At 54.5% G+C, this 21,431-nt stretch overlaps 1 protein-coding gene across 2 annotated transcripts in view; it reads right to left on the reverse strand.

Moving 5' to 3' along the window:
• Positions 1-1,927: 1,927 nt before the first annotated feature.
• The window catches only part of BTBD9 (BTB domain containing 9), a 379,493-nt gene continuing 359,989 nt past the window's right edge, over positions 1,928-21,431 (reverse strand). For both annotated transcript variants that reach the window (XM_040983310.1, XM_040983311.1), the window contains 2 exons: positions 17,956-18,034; positions 1,928-2,903 (listed from right to left, as the gene is read on the reverse strand). In XM_040983310.1, the coding sequence (XP_040839244.1) occupies positions 2,709-2,903; positions 17,956-18,034 (274 nt within the window). In that variant the 3' untranslated portion in view covers positions 1,928-2,708. The remainder of the gene's footprint in view (positions 2,904-17,955; positions 18,035-21,431) is intronic.

Consider the following 21,431-nt stretch of genomic DNA (forward strand, 5'->3'; position numbering starts at 1 on the left):
CAGGTCGTCCAGGCCTGGGCCCATCCCAAGGAGAGATGGGAGCGCAGTCCTGCCTGGCATGCTCTTGAAACCATGAGCTGTCCAGGTCCCGGGGGACTGGTCATTTAATATGTTAATCATCAAGCCACAGCAGCACAGGCCTGTGAACTGCACTTCAGATTTCCAGAGCCACTAATGAGTACTGCACCCCTGCTGGCACTGCCGTCAGGATAAACATGCACAACCGATTGCTGTGGCCACAGAGCTACCCGGAGCGTGGCCCGGGCCTGCCCCCGCTGGCACCACGCGTGCCAGGAGTGATTACAGCAGCAATGCGGGAGAGACCAGGAGAAAAGGGGCGAGTTAGGGTCTCCCTTCCTTTGGTACCTTTCCCCTGTCCCATGGGTGCTGTTTGCAAGGAGCCTGCCCGGGGTGCCTTCCCCTCACACAGCTCCTCATGGGTCAGCACGCCATTCCTGTTACCCTGGACTTTAACCCTCAGGGGAGGCCGGCGGGGGTGTTGCTGTCTGCACAACAGTCTGACAGCCAAGCCGGCTGCCCAACCACTGAGTAATTTCTTGCACAATTCAAAAACTTTTTTTCGCCAAGGAATCAGTCTAACAAACACATCCCACTCTTGCCGAAAATAATTTCTTCCCCAACTCTTCCAGGAATAAAATATTTTAAATGTCTCTGTCAGGAATCGGCACTTCACTTAATATGGTAAGAAAAGTGACCACTGAAAAGGCCCCCAACAGCCACCTCGGGCTCATGGTGGACCTGACACACCTTGCCCCGGGGCCTTCAGGCCCAGGCCTGAATCAGGAAGCCATCTGGGAAAGGTGAGGCAACCAGCAGGACCAGGAGCCGCCCAGCCAGGGGCAGGGAGTCTGCGGGGCCACGGCAGCCTGGGGCGGCCCATCTCTGGTCCTCCCCTAGTTGTGGTTGCATCCTGTCATCTTCCCCTTCCTTCTTCACAGCCAGTAAGAAGGGTGTGTCCTTCAGGGGCCAGGAGGGGAGGGGGTGGGCAGCTGCACATCCAAAGCCTTCCCAGCAGGCTGGGGGCACCTGTGCAGTCTTTCATGCTGCAGCAGTTCCCAGAGCCTGGGAGGGCAGCTGGGCTGTGTGCTCGGGAGACACGAGGGCCTGGCATGGTTCTGCATCTCGCCGCCAGCCCACCCACCTTCCCCAGGCCATGGGTCTGGCTCCAGGTTGGCTCCAGGCTGGGACTCCAGGCTGGGGCTCCTGGGCATGTCTAACAAGAAGCCCTGGACAAGCTCGTTCAAGACATTCCACACCGACCTGCCGCTCATGCAAACACCATGTGCTCCTTGCTCCTGCTAACCGGTAGCAGCAGCTGGACAGAGCAGAAGGCTCCCCAACACCAGCGAGCACCCCACACTCCTCACAGGTACCTGCCACCACCCCAAGGGGGCCTCCACTCTCCCCTGCACACAGTGGGACAGAGGTGGAAGTGCTGAGCGCAGCCTCTTGCTACTGGCACTCACTCCCCATCTGTACACCAGTGGGCTCCTGGGTTCGCCCATGGCCCATCACCCACCGGTGGCCAGTGCCTACCACAGCCGACAGAGATACCTCAAATCCAGACTGCGAGGAGACATCGCCAACACACTGGCCCTTTCTGGCTGCCCCACCCACATGTTTACGACCCAAGGAAGCCATTGCTGAGCCTTCTGGGGCCTTAAACCAGGGCCTGGGAGTCCGTGGTGCACGGTGCAGACGCGGGGCTTTGTAGACAAACACTGAGCCAGGGCCAGTGGCACTGGAGTGGAAGTGCTCAGGGGAAGGATGTACCAGATGGAGCCCCAAAGTCAAGCAGCAGCCCTTCCACGGGGTGTGGGAGGAAAGCTCCCTCCACTCCCCGGCTGAACCCCAGGGGGCTGAGCCACAAGCTCAGGTTGCTTCTGGTCACCAGGAGGGGGGTCACTGCAAGCCTGGTGGCTAGGGTTCCTGGTTAGCAGCTGGTACTGTGACTATGACCTCCCGAACACCGAGGCTGGGCACCTTAAGGAACAAGAGGTTGGCAACTAAGCAACCACAGACCAATCTGTTCATGGTGTATTTTTGTGCAACTTCCTCAGAGGCCTTTTCTCCTCAGCCCAGGGACCTTGATGGGCTGCAACTGTGCCTTGTTCCCCAGCCAAGCTCCGTGGCTCTCAGCTTCTCCCACGGCAGCGCTCAGTGCTGAGGGCAGGAAGTAGTAGAACAGTCAGAGGGACCATGCCAGGTACTCCACTGCTGCAGCATTGCCAAGAAGTCAGGAAGCCGGGGGGCCAACGAGTGCAGAGCAGACTGACAGCAGCCAAGGCTCAGCCGCCGGGCCTGTGTGTTCCCTAATATAAACCATCGGGGAAGCCCATTTCCTGACAGGTCCTAACAGGGGGAGGGGAGCAAGGCCTTCCCTGTGCGCAGGTGCCCCGTGGGGCCTGCACAGCCTCTATCTGACTTCCTTCTGTTCCCCTGGCTGGGGAACGCAGAGGCAGGGGTTTAATGGTGGGACCTGATGAAGACCGAAGCCTGATATGAACAAATCGAGGAGAACAAAGCACACCCTTTCTGTCCTTGGAGAAAACCTGTTCCATGTCCCTGGATGCACTGGGTCTGCTCCTCCCTGGGAGTGAGGGGAGCAGGTTGGGAGGTGGAGATGGTCAGCAAAGACCTCTACCCAGGGAGGAGGCCAGTGTCTGCGGGCGGCACTGCTGTCTCCTCTACTGATGCTGCCGGTTGGGTGAGTGGGAGTTGCCTGGGCTGGGGGGCAGCGAGCTGCCATTGGGGGCCCGCAGGGCATGGGGGTCGAGCTGCTGACCGGCTGCGTTGCTGTCTCCTGTGCTTGGTTCCTCACTGCTCTCCTCCTTCTGGCTGCTCTGCTGCTCCGGACACTCAAAGTGGACGCAGTGGAACACCTGGGGGAGAGAAGGAGAAGACCGTGAGGGGAGGACCCGTGTGCGACCCCTGGGCCACCCAGCTTTGGGGCCAGCCCCGGGGTTAAGGGAAGTCCTTCACATGACCACCCACTAGCCCTGGCAGACCCTGGTGGCAGTGCGTTCCGCTGGTGGGCACAGAGCAAATGGCCCCGCCCCATGGACTCCTACAAAACATGCTCACAGGACACAGAATTGCCCCTTGCTTGTTCATGTCTGCCTCCTGGGTTCTTCTTCCACAGTACCTCACTGGATTCTTGCATCTGGCACTACCCAGAGCCATGGGTGTACTACAGTAGGCTACACTGGGCATGTTAAACAGAGCGAATGACACAGTATGCAGACATCGTGGTGAGCTGTCACATATAAGGGCCAGCTGGGGCATCATTCAGGAGAGGACCTGCACTTGTCCCATGACATAGAACTTGCCCTGGTCCTGCAAGCGCCATGACAGACCCTGCCGGGCAGCCAAGGCAGAACAACCCTCAGCCACAGTGCTCAATGCAGCATGGACAAACACCTTCAGCTTAGAGGAGCTATGGCCACGTGGCTGAGGGGCTTGGGTGGACAAGGGCGAGACAGGGCCTTGACCTTGAGACGATGGCACATGGTCAGGGTGGGACTGAGAGCCACACATACGGTGTGCACAGGAGCTGCAGGAGTAGGGGCTGCAGGGCAGGGTCAGAGGTGGGCAGTGAGGGATGCTGGCTGGTCTACCCCAGCCCATAAAGAGTTTTCTCTTCTGGCTGTCAGCCCATCATGTCCCCCAGGGGACCACTCTGCAGGTGCCGGCCCCGAGCCCCCTCCTCTGCAGTGGGGCCTCAGCCTGAGCCACACAGGTTGACAACCCAAGAAGCAGGCTGCCAGTTTTGAGGGGATGGACTTTTCAGAGGATCCAATCTTCTTTGTTCTAGAAACTGCTTTAAACTCACAGCCTCCAGCCCTCCTTCAGTGCTGCCTGGGCACATAGACCTCACGCACAGTGGCTGCTGGCACTGGATGGGGGCACTTAGGTGCTCACACAGCGATGGGGGAGGGCTAAGGTATGACATGGAATTTTGTCCCGACTTGTGAAGCCATCAGCAGGCTGCACTGGCTAGGAACTGAGGTCAACTCCTTCTCCAATTCACTTTCAGGGCCCGTGCAACCTACTTGGTGGGGGCTAGAACGCACATGACCATCCACCCGTGCCGTCAGCTTTCTGCTCCTAGGAGCCTTTCCTCCTGTCCCCTCAGTGAAGGCTTCTTCCTAAGTCACTTCACTGACTATGACCTTCAACTTTGCGTGAAATGCTTTTTCCACAACTCAGGCCATACTTTTCCCCAAACGTTGCAGCACCAAGCAGGGCTGGAGCCCTGACAGAGCTGTTTCTGAAGCTGCCAGCAGTGAGGCCACTGGGGAGGTGAGGGTGCAGGGAGCCTGAGGGGAACTGAGGCAGGGGGAATGGGTACCACCTAAGACAGGGTCCTACGGCTGCAGACAAAGGCAGCACAGCATGCTGGAGAAGCACCTACAGAGCCCAAGCTCTCCATAGTGCTGCCACAGCCCACAGCATTCTTTCTGCTCTCCACTGCTACATTAGTCAAGGCCAGGATTATAGGGATGCAGCCTGCCAGGCGTGTTGGGTCAGAGTGCGAGTACAAGAGTTACATGGGCCCAACTGATAAGCTGGGAAAGGCCTGAGAGTGTGCAGTGTGGAGAGCAGGGACAGCAGACCACAGGGCACCTGCAGGCCAGGCCACGGGGCTGGTTTCCCTGGTGACCACACTGCTTTTCCTGATACGGGACCTGCCGGCAAGTGAGGAGTCAGTGGACCCTGCACCTGCCCAGCCTTGGGGAGGAACCCACATAGTTGGAGGGTCAGGGCTGGCTGGGTACCCCCTACTCTGCGGTGAGGACTGGATGGGGAGGCAGGGCTGAGGCTGTGAGACTGAGGGGGCAGAGGGGGGCTGCTCCTTCTGGGGGGACACTGTCCTCCCCACCAAGCTCAGTGCAGTGTGCACCTGTGTGTGTACACACACATACTAACACACAGTACACCACATACAATGTGCACATGCAGGCACATATGCCACACATGCCCATGAACTGCAAAGTCAGGTTCATGGAGAAGACGGATGAAGTATCAACTGTGGGAGCATACTGAAAATACAGACTGTGGCCTTCCCTCCTGCAGTACCATCTTTCCCACGTTCAACTCATGTATTTCGCACTGCTTCACATCTCACACAACAAAGTCTAACTCGAACACTGACTGGGGCCTTACATTGGCAGGGCTGCATTCTGCATCCTGGCAGTAACTTTGTGTCCTCCTGGGGCTGATTCCTCTCCTTGAGGCTCAGGTGCTTGGCCACTGTCCCCACATGGCACCTCTTGGAGACCCTCTCTGCCGTGCCTGCTGGGTGCCAGTGCCACTTATCGCTGTGTTTCCTTTCTTCCCTGTAAGTGAAGGCTCACCTGCAGGCACTTGCCCATCAATACCAGCAGGGAGGGGCTGGCTGGCCTGGGCTAGAGAGTACACCCGAGCATGCCCCTTAGGAGGCACCCCTGAACCCACCCTCCTCCTTTGTTTTGCATTCCTAATGCTTCTGAAGCAGCAGGACCATCTCAGGGAGGTGGGGGGAACACACTCTTGGTTCCTCTCATCTCGTAGGAACCCCTCTTATTCAGCACCTGGGCAGGCTCTGGTGGAAAGTGCTCCCTGTCCCACGCCCACTGCTCCAGCGCCTTGTCACCCAGCAAATAGCCCCTTCCCTTTGTACGACCCAGCTGGTCCCAGCTGCCTTCTGAGAGGGAACGAGGCTGTCACGTGGCCTGGGTGCTCACCATGCTGGCTCCCCGGTCACTGTGCGCACTGCTCTCCATGCCCCATGACTCCCTCCAGGGGCTGCTGCTCAGAGCCCAGACACTGACTTGCGCTGTCCCTCTTATTATCTCTTCTCGAACTCTCCTCCTTGCCTTCTGTGCCTGCCAACTTCAGGTAAGGCCTTCTCCCACCAGAGCCTTCAACGCATCTGCCGCCCAAGGCTGCCCCCTCCTCGCTCTGTCAGTTCCTATCTGACTCAAGGATCAAGGCTTGTTTATCCTCTCCCGCTTGCGGCCTTGCACGAGAATAAACAAATCAATACAAAGCCTGGGCTGAGAAGCAACCAGCTCAAGGGGCTCTTGCTGAGGGTGCCTTCTCCAGGATGCACCTCTGTCCTGGGGAAGGGTTCCACACACAGTTGCCAAGGTGGCGCTTGGCTCTAGGGAGAACCCCACCCCAGGTCCATGGCCTGACTCCCGCTGACTCCAACACACAGAAGACTATGTCACTGTTAGAGACTGTGAAGCAAAAGCCTTCCAGCATGGAGGGGAGGGGTGCCCTGGGGTAAGCAAGGGCTGAGCCCATGGTGAGTGCTGCAGTGGGGCAGGCTGAGGGCAGCAGGGGTCAGGGCTGGGAGAAAGGCTGTGTCCAGGGGGCAGAAGGCAGGATCTGTGTGCCTCCAGCCCCTGTGGGAGGTCCTGATCCCCTTGAAAGTGCAACATCCACATGCGACTAGGAGCCTGGTCCTGCAGGAGGGGGTCTGGGACCAGGAGACATTTCTGGGTGAGCAGACACACTGGCAGGACAGGCAGCCAAACAAGGGAAGGTCTGAGGACCTACGCTTGAGGAACTGGGAACAGGAGCGGCAGAGGCAGGACCAACCTGTCCTGGCAGCAAACGGCGGCAGAGAGCAAAAGGCAGCAATTTGCAGACACAGGGCACTTCAGTGCAGTGCTGGCCTGGCCAGTTGGGTGCTGCTGCTCCTCACCTTGACGTACCTGGGCTTCATACCCATCTCTGGGTCCTGCTAATGCCCACCCCAAGAGGCCTTGGGGAAAGCCCAGGCAGTTGGAGCTCTGCTACCCACATAGGAGATTTGGAATCTCCTGGCTCCCAGCTTTGGCCTAAACTAGCCCAGCCCTTCCACTGCAGGTACCCAGGAAGTAAGCAGCAGGTGGGAGCTGCCTTAAAAGTTAAAAACCCAAAGCACTAATGTTTATTACATCAACAAATATTAGAAACAATATATATTCGTGGTGATAAATTAAAATAATGCAAATATTTGAAGAAAGTAGGGCTGGCACTGTGGCAAAGCTGCTCCCTCTGGCACTGGCACCCCATATGGGCACAAATTCATGTCCCAGCTACTCCACTTCCCTAAGTTCCTGTGCCACAACACTCACGTAGGAGATCTGGAAAAAGCTCCTAACTCCTGGCTTTGGATCAGCTCAGCTCTGACCATTGCAGCCATTTCGGGAGTGAACCAGCAGACAAAAGATCTCTTTCTGTCTTGTTCTTTCTCTAGTTTTTTTTTTTTTTCAAGTCAATACATAAACCTTTATACAAAAAAAAAAAAAAAAAAGAAGAAGAAGAAGAAAGGAAGCAAGCAAACAGCAACAGGGCCTCACACCATGGAACCCCCTCATTTTTTAGTATATATGCTGCTGAAGTGAGCCAGACCATGGAATCCCAAGGTAACACCTGGCACTCTGGAATAACTAGCAAGAAATAACTTTCCAGAAGAAACCATCAGGATTTGGTCATTGACCTGGGAAGGCTGATTGATAAAGGAAAGAAAAGGGGCCCCGTAGCCCTGAGGATCCTCTGAGAGCTCATGGGCCTGCAGGCTGTGGTGCTGCAGGAGGTGGCAGCAGTGGCCCTGGGGGTCCAGAACAGCCGGAGTTGGGGAGGGGAGGGTGTAAACACACCAAAGATTCTGCAACACTTTTGCTCTTCTTTGTCTTCCATCTTTACAGCTGCAGTGGGCACAGACTCTACCTGGTGCATCTTGCATGGCAACTGCTGCCAGGGTGTCACAGGCGGGGTGGGTGCAGGCACCCCCATGCCAGGATGTGCAGGTGCTATTCTGCACACGGGGACTTGGGGCAGGGCGGCTCTGAGGCTGGGCCTTCCTCGCCACCTCAACACACCTGCCTCCCACACATGTAAGCCTAAACAGCGCATGATCCATGGTTCCCCAGAACTGGGTGATGAACTGATTCTGCCTGGAAGGGAAGTTAAGGAGTTCAGATTGGGGAGGGAGTCCACACAGGAAGCCCTGGAGGAAGGGATAAAGGAGCACTTCCGGGTCAAGGGCCACCCTCTGCATGTTGGTCTTGCCTCTTCCATCTTTCACCTGCTCCAGCCCCCTACCCTCAACCCTGTGGGACAGTGTGTCTGGTTCAGCATCAGTCACCCTGGATCCACCAACCTGAACAAAACACAAGCTGACACGGGCCAGTTTCTGGACACTGCAGGCATTAAGCAAATACCATGTTTCACATCTCACCATCATCGTCTTGCACAAGGCTGGGGTTTCTCAGGGATCCAGGGAAGAGTCAGATGTGCCTAGGGCCACGTGGACATCCAGGGTCAGGGCTCTGCTGTCAGGAGCCAGGGCAACAGTGAGCTAGGTGAGGGGAGCGCAGCTCCTTCACTGTGGCCAGGCCAGCTGGGCACATGGCTGAGGCCACCACATCTCTGTTCCTTTCGTAAATGTGCTGACTAGAGAAGGGGCCAGACCAGTGTGGGGAAGCTGTCACTGCCAAGGAGAGGATGGGCAACCAGAAATGGGCCTCCACCTGTCCCACAACAGCCCTGAGTGCCATAGCCCATTTCTCCTTTCCCACAGCACCTGTGGGCCTCTCTGCAGGTGCACCAGCCCAGCGCTGGATTTAAGCTCATGTGATTCAATTTCTTGCCTATGACGCTTCCAAGACTGCAGTACCCTCTTGGAAGAGATGTGACCAAAAGTGAATGAGGCATACAGGGCAGTCGCACTACTGATTTATGCAAAACCATTACTACGGTCTCCGCATCATTTTCCCTTCCCTTCTCGGCAATCATGTATCCCATTAGCCTGTTTGATTGCCGCTGCTCACAAAGGGGCACCTTCGCTGAACCGTCTTCAATGGCCTCTGGATCTATCCCCGGAGAGGAGCTGGCTAATTTGGAATGTAGTCGTGTGTATGAATCCTACATAGCCCCAGTCACAGTCCCCGTGTCCTTTTCTGTGGCTGCTGTTTATGATCACGTTGCCTTGCCTCCCTGGGAGCTGTAATTCTCCACACAGTGGCGATGGTTTCAGCTGTTCTGTCCTCCGTGAGCCCAGGGCGGGGTGGACACAGTGGCAACCTCAGTTCTGGCCTGGCCACTGGCTGCTGCTGCTCACAGCAAGGATTCCCCAGGTACTATCTACTCAACATTTTCTTTAAGGTTTTTACAAGCACAAGCCTCTGCTAATTTTCCCAAGTTGGCCAAGGGACCCTTGTGAACTATAGCAGTAATTGAGTAAACTTAATAAGTACTGCTCAATGACTTTATCTTGCGTTTCCAGTATCTCCTGAGTAATTTTCACAGAGTGCTGTCATGCTAACCAATACAAACAGGATTTGCGATCTAAATTTCCGGCTTACACCTGCAGGACAATGGAGCTTTACAAACACGGTGCTTTCCTCTCTGAGACATCTGCATGGGAGGGATACAGAGCTACGGCTGCTGGCTGAGGCTTCCCTGCAGACCTCGTGTCCCACCACCCCTTCAGCGGCTGACACAGGAGCACCACACATCCACGCGGTTCCCGGCAGCATCATCCGACCCCAGCCATGGTCACCAGTACGGTCTCTCTTTGGCTTGTCTTGGAGACAAGTTAGCTGCCCATCTACTGACCACAGAACTTTGTGGCATTGCTCCTTTAAGAGGGAAGACTGGTGCACCCTGCAAAACCTCCTTTCTGTGAAGCTTGATTGTACATGTGTTTTGAACAGCCCAACACACAGTTTTTCAGTTAAGGATCTGTTCTGAATTGTGAGCCACATTCTGTGGAACTGCTTAGGGGCGATGGGACACTGTCATTCACTCTGCATGGGCACGTGTCCCTCTGAGAGGCATGCAAATTTCTGAGTGGAAGTGTGCACCTGTGGCAACAGCTTGCTAACTCTCCAGTGGTACTTTTCCCATTTCTACACAGGCCAAGGTGCCCACAGACAACCGGAACTCCACTGCTTAAGGTTCAGGGAAAAGAACCTTCCAGGCAGCCCTGGAATTTCCAATCATTGCTTCACCGAGGACACCCCCGAGCGCTGGGGAGAATCACACTCTTGGTGTTAATTTGTGTTGCTATAGAATGACGGATATCGTCCAGGTTTTGTTTAAACTAAGAAGCAAACAAATCCAAAGGAAGTATCTTTGAATCTCTCCACCTGGTGGTTGTGGCCTCAATGTCACCGTCCACTGGACACGTGCTGAACAGCCTGGCAGTGGCCCAGCTGCCCAGGCTTGCCCTGGTGGGGGCTCCAGCTGCACGCACACTTCCGGCCCCCTCCCATCTGCTGGCTCAGCGGCTGAAGCCCATGTTTCCATTCATCTCACTGCTGGTGCCCTGGGTGCTCAGCTGCCCAGGGTCAGTGGGGCCTTCCTGGGCGCAGGTGGATGCCCCATTACTGCCGCTCTGACAGCAGGCAGGACTGGGCAGCATGTAAACGCATGGTGGGTGCTCAGTGCTGGGTTGCTTTCCCTCACTTTTCTAATAAAATCTTTCACATTTAGGCAAAGACGCCTATAAAAGATCTTTTTTTTTTCACGATTATGCAACAAAATATATACTTTTATAGCTTGAAGGAACTTTTCAAATTCAGGTCAGTCTCATTTCATAGACCAGAATCTTGCGAGGAGGGAGGTGAATGACTTGGGGTCATACAGTGGGTCGGAGGTGAGGTCAGCACAGGGTGCTGGCTCCCGTGCCAGACTCACCTCCTTCTCCCTCACCTCCCTCCTGCTCCATCACCCCCTGCCTCACGTGTATGGACACCTGCTTCCATACCCCCTCCTCTTAGGTGCCTGGCCTTGATTGCTCTCTGCTCGTGTAACTCTCCAATCCACAACTTGGTCCAGATTGCTCACACGCACCACCCCTACTGCGTCGCACCTTTTCCTGCAGTGAAATGTTTCCAGACTTTCAGAAGCAACTCGGGTCTCCGCCCTCCCCAGCACGAAGTCCCTGGCCTGGGTGCCACCCTCAGTTCTCCCCCATTCTCCAGCAACAGACTGTCATGAGTTACTCCAGCGAGCCGTTTCCTTTGGAATCCCACGCCCAAATCCTGCCCCTGGTCTGATCTGTGGAGAAGCTGGGTGTTGGGAACACCAAGATGCTTCAGTACAGCCTCTGCCCTCGGGAGCCGCAGTGCCAGGGGGACCCAGCCAGCCTCCTGCAGGATCACCATGTGAACACCCAGGTGTCAGCAACTGCTCCACTGACCGTCCCTGTGCCCAGCCCAGCCCCGCTGTACACCACTCAGGGCTACTGCTGTTCCCATGCAGGCAGGTTTTTCAAACACATCCCTGGCCAGGGGGCTCTGACAGACCTGTGGGGTCAGCTCTCCCTCCAGTACAAGTGGAGTTGGATGGCTGGAAGTGTCTCTCCTGCAGACGGGAGCTCTCATAGGTGTACCGCTCATAGGTGTACCAGCCCCCACTGCTGCTGCTGCTCCATCCACTTGGAGCCTTCTCCCCTGTTCTGCTCCAGGGCTGTGGGCTTCCTCCCTGCTGCTGACCCACTGGGACTTCCAGCCTCAGGGGCTTGCATATGTCTGCAGAGAAGGGCCTCAAGATTTCTGTGTGGTTCCTCTGGAGGAGGCTGTTGGGCAAGTCCTCAGGGAGCCAGACAGGCCATCAGACTGGAGCAGGGTTGGGGGGAGAGGAGGCCAGAGGACAAGAGCAGGTCATTACTGCCAGGTCGCAAGGAGCATTTATTTAGTTGTGGCTGTTTTTTTTTTTTTTTCTTTTTTCCTTAACAGTCTGCTTCCTTTTCTTTTTTTTTTTCCACTAGAGCCTCATGTTGCTATGGGAACGAGGATGGCATTGGGAGCCCAGAGCCACTCGCGGGCCTGACAGAAGCCTGTAAATAAATTCCGCCTCGCTCCATGTTCTGAGCCAAGTGGCCCTGGAGGGCAGCTCAAGCAGCCACTTGCAGACTTTCTGTCCTGCTGGTGCTGGCGCATATAGACCTGCCCGTGACAAGCTCAAAGGCTGATAACCCTCCTGTCACGGCTAGAGGCCAGCCAGCAGAGCCCTCTGCCAGATCCGCCACTGCAAGGCTGGCGATACTGGATCCATTTCACAGATGAGGAAGATGCCCTCCTCCCTCACAGCTGGTCCTGTGTCTGTTCACGCTAGCTGCACAACTCCCCTGCCGTGCACAGGGCACAGCCACTGAAATGCCACCCAGTGCCAAGATGCTCTTTCTGGGGGAGGATAAGGCCTATCAGGGAACCACCACCCCCTTAAAGGAGGACCTGCCTCAGCTCACTCCCTCTATCTAGCAGGGGCTGGTGTACAGGGTGGGCCTACCTGCTCATCAGGATGCCAACTGAGAACTTCGGGGAGCCTGGGGCGGAGCTGGGCTTACTGTCACGTGCACACTATGTCTTAGGACCCTCCGGGATGGTCAGCAGCCTAAAGGCTAAGGGCAGGACTGCCTGGACTCTAATCCCACTGTGGCCACTCCATAGTAGGGTGACCATGCACAAACTAGCCAGCATCTCTCAGCTTTCCTTTTCTCAAACTGCACATCAAAAGGCTCATGAAATAGAAAAGCGCACTTTGTGGAATAACCGCACCATGAGCATTCACTTAAACACTGCTGGGCCAAGTTACAGCTCTCCCTCCTCCCCATCCCTACCCCCGCCCTGAGAAAGCCACAGTTTGGGCTTCAAGGGGGTTCAGCTCCTTGCCACTCTCCCTGGTAGTGTCACCACTCATGCACACACAACACGGCTACTTCATTTCCCTGACCATGAGGTTTACTGGAAGGGGGCCCTGCTGCAGGTGCCATGTGCATTCTTTGGGTTCTGGCTTCCCGCCATCAGCTCATGGGTCATGGTCTGCTGTGTGAGGCATGGTCGGCTGAGGATGGACAAGCACTGCGGTCTCCTTGGGTTTAGAATGAACAGCCCAGGCACCCTCATTCTTTCATTCTAAACTCATACAAGAGTCTCTGCAGAGTCTGTGGGGTTGTGTGTGTGTATGTGTGTGTGCATGGAGACTCTCATGACAGGTATGCGCCGGGCTCAGCTGTAGTAAATCATGCCAAACTGCCCTTCAGCAGGCCGGTGTCAGCTCTCCTGCCACTGGATGAGGACTGCTTGCTGCCGTACAGGTTGCTGGTCTTAGCACCGAGTCTCCTTATGCTTAGGATGTGCATGAGACAATCTGTTTCTCCTAGCAGGGGTGAACTATGTGATACACACAGATGGTTGGGGACAGGGCCTGGCATGTGGCAAGTGCTCAGTTGAGCACTAGCTGCCATTACTATGATTTATAACAAGTATGTTTACTATCAGGGTCCTGAGCTAAAAGACACAGAGCTGCCTGGCATACATCCTTTCCCAGATACTCTGGCTTCTGAGTTAAGAAAATCCTCAATGTGAGTATGGAAGCATTGCCCAGGAATGCCACGGTGTCTTGGTAACAGGAAGCTGGTTTCCTCAATCTCTCTATTCCTCTAGCTCAGAGACTGCATGGAAGAAGGAAAGATGATGTGCAGATCAAATAACTCGCTCGTTCGTTGATTTACTCAGTTCACAGGGACTCTGTGATTCCACACGCCAGCGCCGCGCTGAGTGTGGGAACACAGACTGGAACACAGCCCCTCTCCCATCTCTGCTGAGATCCAATCATTGCAACGGAGCCCCGAGGGTCACCTGTGGCTCATCAATACCATGCCCAGTTTCTGTTATTGACATGGCAGCGGCTTTTATGTAGGTTCTGGGTGGTGGGGGAAGGCAGGAGTCCTGACTTCTGCATTGCAATTTGCATGTCCTATAGTCTTTCTCTGCCAGCAGGGTGCCCCGCAAAAACCGCTCCCAAACCTTGTCTTATGTTAAGGTTGTTATAAAAACCTTAAGCACTGATGTTCACAGGTCCACAGACTGGATCTTGTTAGACCCAACTGGATTTAAGGATGCAGGCGGGGGCCTTTGTTAGTGTGTGAAGATAAACAATGAAAAGGAAATGAAGGGGCTGGTGAGAGATGGTTGACAGACTCTGCATCATGAGGTCCAGCTGCAGGCCCCCTGACCTCTGTGATGCTGCTGACAGGGTTCTCTGACACATGAGCCAGCACAAGGAGACCAAAGTCAGCCTCCCAAGAGGTTCAAAGTCAATCCACAGCAGAGACAGATGGCCGGCCACCAGGGCTGGGCACAGGTTGGCTTGGTTGGCAACTGAGATCCCACGGAATGGCAGAGAAAATGGCCAAGAAGGACCTTTCTGGCCACAGGCCGTTGGGGAGCCAAATGAAGGAAGACAGGTGAAGGAGAAGGTGGATGTGCTAAAGGACAAGCTGACGTGTGTCTGCCATCTAGTGCCAAGCAGAGAGGAAGACAAAGGAAATTCTGCCAGCAAACAGAGGGCATGGGGGAGCAGTCAAGGGCAGTGGAGAGCTAGGTGAGAGCCAGGCCAGGCTTGGGGGAGGGGACAGAACCAAGAGAGCAGGGGCAGTGAGGACAAAAACACACAGGGCAGAGAGGAGAACTCGAGGAGGTGCAATCAATGTCCAGGACAATGCTGAGCGCACCGGGGCAGGAGGAAGTGGCACAATCTCCAGCAGGTGAGGATCAGGGAAATCCACCGACAGGAGTCCTCACTACAGCTAAGGAGTGGAATTCATCGTGGTGGTGCTCCCCAAGGAAGATGAGAGACACATGCTGGCAGCAGGCACACGCTGCCCAGAGAAGAGGGATGCAGTGCAGCAACAATATGGAAGTGTGCTGGGACAGGTGATGGAGAAATCTGAGCCTCCACAGATGGCCAGCTGCTGTCGCCTGCCAGCCAACCTGACTGGCAGGGAAGCAGGGAGAAGGAGCCGGCAGCAGGCCCTCGGAGCCTCCGGGAGCAGACAGGCTGGCCGACGGGAGGAATACAGACACATATCCGGGGGTGAGACAGACATCCCTGCCAGCCCCATCTCCGAGCTGCTGTCACTCCCCACGTGATCATCAGCCCTGGATATTCCTGCAGCAGTCTAGTGCATCAGGGCCAGGGCAGTTTCCACAGCCATCATCTCACTGGGCTGCTGGCTCTGTAAAAGTACTCGGATCTCTCAACAGCCAGCAGCGCTGCGCACTTTCACGCTGTCCTGGCCACCACCCAGGTTTTGCCTTCACAGTGCGACTGCTTTCTCTTCTGAAGGCTCTCTGGCTTGCAGGAGCCCCTAGGAGTTGTGCTGCCCACCATGGCCTGCCTGGCCAGCCTTCTCTTGAGGGGGACAGTGTCTACAGAGAACAAACCCACCAGGTGAGGTGGCAAAAGACTGATTCATCATGTTTCCCTTTCTTATACAACAGATGATCCAGTGCTCTATGTTAAAACCCAATCCCCTCTACTCTTCTGCAACTTGGCACCACCCCTGAGTTCACAAACAGCACATAGCCCAAAGGGACCAGAGACCTGGGCCTCACTAACACAGAGGCTACTGTTTGGGGGTGAATGTTTGTATCCCCTCGAATGTACACCAGAAACTGCAGCCCCGTAGGAGCGCATCAGAGGGTGGCGCGCTGGGAAGCACACAGGTCAGATGACGTCACCAGGGTAGAGCCATCTCTCTCAGAAGACAAAGCACTGGACTTCCTGGCTCTGAGCACACCAAGGCATGCTGTGGGCACACACACCAGAGAAGTGGTGCTCACTACGAACCTACGCCCAAGGGCACCCCAGTCCTGGGCTCCCAGCCTTCGGAACTGAGATGCACCCATCTGTCATCTTGGCCCTAACCCGCTGAGGAAACTCTGCTACAGCAGCCCCAGCTACACGCAAGCAGCCCTGCCCTCTGTGGCTCTCCTGGGACTTCCTGGCCCCATGCCACCCCACCCCATGAAGAGGCCAGCACCTTTAGTCTGAACCCTCCCTGTTCTCCACAGCTGCCTCACCAGTAGCCCTACCTAAGCAGCCCAGCTCGTCCGCTGGCACACGCCACCCTTGCACAGCAGCTGACACACACTGTGAGCAGCGCCATCACCTCTTCCAGGGCTGTCCCTGAGCCCAGCAGGCTGCAGGAGAGAATATCCGCTTTGAGAGTTTCTACACTCGGGGTGCCTAGCAAAAGTCACCTCTATTGTGCCTCTTGTGTGTGCTAAAAATGACACAACTCAAGTGTTTGCCTTGTGATCTTATTCATGACTTATTTGATGACTTGAAACGTTTCCCAGTTGGCAACACTACGTGGAAGGTTTCTTTCCTGGTCAGCAGCACAGCTAAGTGCTGTCCAGCCAAGTGAGGCTGATCACTATGTAATAGTGCCTACTGCCTACCGAGCCTGGCTGGGCCCTGGAGGTGTGCTGGGCACAGAAGGCGGGTTCACAGCGCAGCTCCAGAGCTCTGTACAGGGACTCATTCCTCACTGAGAACAGCTCTGAGATAAAGCATCTTGGGTCACAGAGGGGACAGGGTCAGGGCTGGGCATGGGCCTGCAAGAGACTGTCTGGAATTACTCTCACTTCCCAACCTTGACTGACAGAGTTCTGTTTGGGAATTAAAGGAAACTGTACAGGAAAAAGGACTACAAATCAAAGACATTTAATTTTGACATGTTACTATGTAAAGATAAATTTCAATGCTCTTCAAATATAGTAAGTAATACGCACATACTTAATGTAGTGTAGATGGTAAGAAAAACAGAAACATTTAAAAAATACGATGGCTTGGGGATTGAATACATATTAAAATGCAAATTTAAACTTACTTATATGTCATAAAAATAAGAAAAAGTGTTTTTATGTACTAATGCTCAGAATTCTTGAATTCTGCTTTAGAAAGCCCCAGCTGGTTCACTTTGGCAATTTTTAGGTTTGCTCTGAAATTCAGAGGTGAACTTTGTGTTTGTTTTTTTATTTCCTCTCTGCAAGAAACACACCGTGGGTGTGGGTCATTTTTATTCTAAATAAACATAAAGACAAAATAAATATAAATTATCACAACAGTTTCACACTAAAAAAATGCTTTTTTGGAGTCCCAAGAAATATCCTGGTGTGCTCTGGGAGAATTCTAGTTCCAGGGCCAGCCTCCAATGTGTGCAGCCCTGTGTTCTGGAAGGAGGACAAAGGCTTTCTCGTCTCCAGTCTTGCTATGGCAGTCTGGCTTTCTACTTACTGCTGTATCCCCTTAGGCATGGCGATATGCTGGGGCCAGCACAGCCCTGCACAAATCCAGGGCCCTGTCCTGTGACTGACACTTGGGATTTACACCTGGCATAGGCCCTCCTGACAAGCCTGCCAGGGCCCCTTGCTGGGGGTGGGCTGACACGGTGTGACCAAGCAGGGCCTAGGTATCAAGGGTTAGGCAGAGGCTGACTGAGAATCCATCAGGAGTCAGGTCTGTGTGCATGGAGACTGCAGCCCTGGGAAGGTGCCAGTGGCTAGGGTGCCTTCTCACACAATGTTCAGGATATCAAGGTGGCATGACAGGAATCACACCCCAAGTTCAGGGCCCCGGGGGTACCCAGAGGGGCTCAGTACTGAACAAAGCTATACAGGACTGAGAACAGGCAGCGAAGGCCACCCAACTCCTACTGCTTTCACGTGTTTGCCTCTTGAGTGGCCCTCAGAGGCAGCCAATCGACACAGCACGACTACACAAAAGCCAGAGGTTCACACACAGACCTTGGTGACAGCATGGCCCTGAAACCTCAAGAAACCACTGCCACACACGCGGGAGGAGGACACTGGGGCCCCAGAGCCAAGGGGCAGGTGTTTGACCTACCAAGGTTTCTGTGGTTCTGCAGAGGCCTCAGGAATATGCCAGACCCTGCTAGTTGGCTTTCCTTTGCCCGGGAAGAGACATCCAGACATGATAATGATATCCCCACTGTGCCGGGGCAGGCCTTGCTTCTGTACTGAGCTGTCTGAACAACAGGCCATTAGCGGGCAGAACAAACAGTTCCACTTAGCCCGGGAAGGAGCAGTTATCTGTGCGCCAGGCAATGTCACAGCTCCTCACACGCAGAGAGCTCCTTACCTCGTTGGCCGTGTTGTGCGTTCCCACGATGCGGATAAAGGAGGCAGGCTGTCTGTCAAAAGTCACTGACTGCCAGGACCTGTGAGAGGAAACACAGACATGGGGCCTGCTTACACAGGTGGCTGACCCAGTAGAGGATGAAGGCTGGGGAGCTCCTGCCTTCAGCAGGCTTTGCGGAAGGAAGGGTGGGATGGGGACAGGGCCCCTCCCTACGAGTGGGAGAGGGAGGCAGGAAGCGTGGGATGTCCTCACTCAGGGGCCAACCCTCCTGTCCAAGAAGGGGCTCCTGCTGCCCACGAATGTGGCTTTGGGTTCTTACAGAGCCCTTTGGGTGCACACAGCAACTGCAGAACAAGTTCATGTCTGGAAAAGAATGAGGCAAAGTAAAGGCCATCAGGGTTGGGGAGGCAAGTTCATTAGATTACCTCCTCATCAATGAGATGAGGCTGTTGACTGAGCGACACACGTACAGGGGCTTCTGAGAGGGGTGGAAAGCAGAGCTGAGATGTGGGCTGGGTGGAGAAGGACAAAGGGGTGCCCCAAGGCCCAGCATTCAGCTGGAGCAGTAGGGGGGTCACTCACTACAGTCTGATTCCTAGCCCAAGCAAGTGATGGTGTCTGGGGAAGAGACAAGCAGGGCCCCCACCTAGCCCTGCTTCCTGCTTCCACATAAGGACCCAGAGAGGGTCTTTTAGGACTGGTGCCCATACCCACGAGACATCCCTCAGGGATGTGTGCAGGCTGGGCCCGCTCATCTAGAGGCCAGCAGCTCATCAGAACGTACTGAAGGAGCACGTGGCACCCACAACTGCAGACTCCAATATTTCTCTCACAAATGTGAGGTGTTCCCAGTGGCTGCCGTCCCTCTTCTGCTCATACAGTGGACACGCCAGTTGCTGGGAAGCTGTTTCCTGGAATTGCCTAACTACCAAGCAATGCTAGCTAAGAACATGTATGCATTTGCAGTTTGTCTTCCCCCTTTGGTTTCAGGTGTTGCATCTTCTCTCTCCCTGCGAGCTTCCCACTGAGATTGATTCACTGCTGCCTGGACACCACTCCCCGTCAGGTCATTAAAAAGTCGTTACCATCCTGTATGCAAAGCCTGTGCCTCTGAACGCAATTTACCAGAAACAGAAAAAGAAAAATCACCGTCTTTATAAAAACACTATTACTCATACACAAAGGTGATGCCATCTGACCATCCAAAGAGCTTGCATTCGTGGCCCATTTTCCCAGTGGGGAACTACTGTCCTCCCAGCTCTGGCTGCTGCCCCTGGCTGAGAATCACATTGCAAGGGGCGTGTCCCAGTCCCGTTCTTGTCCCTGAAGGATACCACAGCACACCCTACAGCCGCTGGTACACTGGGAGACGGAACTAGGACAACAGCCAGTGTTGGACGCGAGGAGATGAGGAAGAGGAGACAATGCAGATTTTGGTCTTTTTACTTTTTAGCCCCATGGGCATCCAATCTTCAAGTGATTCTGACACAAAGGTGAGACTTGACACTTGAGTACTCTTGGGCCACAACCACAGGCATGTGGCTCTGAGCAGGCGGACAGGCCCAGAGTCGGCCCTGAGGCCCACTGCGCATGCCTCCCTCCGCGACCAGCCAGAGGCTCCAGGCAGAGTGGGGAAGGACGGGTCCAGGGCAGAGCAGGTGTCGCTGCTGTTCCTCTTGTTTCCTTGCCTCCCCATTAAGTTCAGGGTTCTGGACAAGGCTGTGACCTGAGCAGGAGAGAGCGTTTGTGTGGAGTAATAAGATCAGAAGGGCTCAATTTAATACCAACTCTCCATTATATTGCATTAACATCTAATCACATTAGAGTTCATTTTCACTAACACATCATGAGAGTCAGATACATGATTTCATTTTTAGTGGAACAGGATACTAGTCCTACAACCAAAGTTGAGGAATGGCTTCAGCTGTTAGATTCCAGCTCCCCTGGAATCTCTTTCAAAAAAACTCTGAATGTTCCTTGGCAAGGAAATGAGATTGGTGGAGCTGGGAAAGCACTCCTGCCGTTCGGCTCAGCTGCTACGCTGATGCCTGGTGTACAGGTGCCCCTGCTAAGAGTGTAGCATCTCTTTTCTAGTGTGGGGTGTATAACTTCTAGGTAACCCGTGGTTGCCCAGAGGCTCAGCATGCCTGCAGTGCAGAGCCAGCACAGGAGGTGCCAGGAGGAAGTGTCTGCCCGGGAGCTACAAGGCTCAAATGTGGTTGTGGACTTGGAGTGTTTCAGAACCTCCACGGAGGCCTGAGGCCCTGGCCTGAGCACTCACTGGTGTGGTGCCCTGCCCACGTTGGAGTCTCCACCGCTGTTGGATACCCACAGAAACAGTGTTCACACCTCGAGTGTGCATCTAGGATGAGGTCCCAGGGGTGTGCAAATGTCAACACACAGGTACTCTGAGCTATCCTCAAGAATGTTGGTCAACACGTCGCTCAAAATTTCAGCTCTGGGTGGAAGCATTCCAGAGCCACTTACTTTATAATTTAGACTATTTCACACTGTTTGATGGGGGCTCCCAGGGTTACCCACATTTCTTTTTATCTTTTTTAGGATTTCTATTTTTTTTTTTTTTGAAAGATTGTTGAGAAGGGGAGGGAGACAGTGGGGCAGAGGAAGAGAGGAAGACAGAGAAGTATCTTCCATTTGCTAATTACTCTACAAATGGTAGAAATGGTAAGTGCTATGCCAGGCTGAAGCCAGGATCCCAGAGTTGGATCAGGGCTGCCACGGGCGGGGGAGAGGACCTGCCTGCTGCCCCACCCCCCAACACATTTACATCAGGTACCTTTCTTTAGGATTTAATATAGAATACACGATCTTAAGCCAGTGAAAATGTCAGTGCTGTAGGACTATGCAGAAAAACTGGCTGAGAGGCTCACCAGGGTCGGAGCTGGGCAGCAGGCTTTAGTCCTGTCTCACAGTCCAGGGGCAGTATAGCCCAGTGGCTACCAGCATGGGCTCCAGAGCCAGGCAAGCGGGGCCTGAGGCTGCTAGCTCTGTGACCTGAGGCAAAGCGCCTAACTTCTCTGGGCTTCAGTCTCCTTATTTGTAAAAATGAGATAATAAAAACAACTACCAAATTGTGTGTGTAAAGAAGTACACTCACAAACCTAAGACATCTGGAACAGTTTTGTGCAGATGTTAAGTGCCCAAAGCCCCACTTGCTCTTACTACTGCTGCCCTCCAACCTGCACGAGCTGCTGCCACCCGAGGCCTTCATGGTGCCTTGCTCATGCACTGGCACGCAGGTTCCTGGGTGGTTCCGGGCAGCACCCTCTTCTTGGAAGAATTAAACGGGTACCTGTTGAGAACACTCTTGGGCTGGCAGTGCTGGGCGGCATGGGAGATCCATGAATGATTCAGGTTGGCCCTAAAGAAGGTAAAATCTCCCAGGGAGCTGAACTACCCTTCCACAAACTCACCAGAGAACAACGCAAAGAGTGCCATGGGCCCAGCTTATGTTC

Source organism: Ochotona curzoniae, unplaced genomic scaffold, assembly GCF_017591425.1.
Source record: "Ochotona curzoniae isolate NIBS_2020 unplaced genomic scaffold, NIBS_Ocur_1.0 contig_3819, whole genome shotgun sequence".
In the NCBI taxonomy this organism is placed as follows: domain Eukaryota; kingdom Metazoa; phylum Chordata; class Mammalia; order Lagomorpha; family Ochotonidae; genus Ochotona; species Ochotona curzoniae.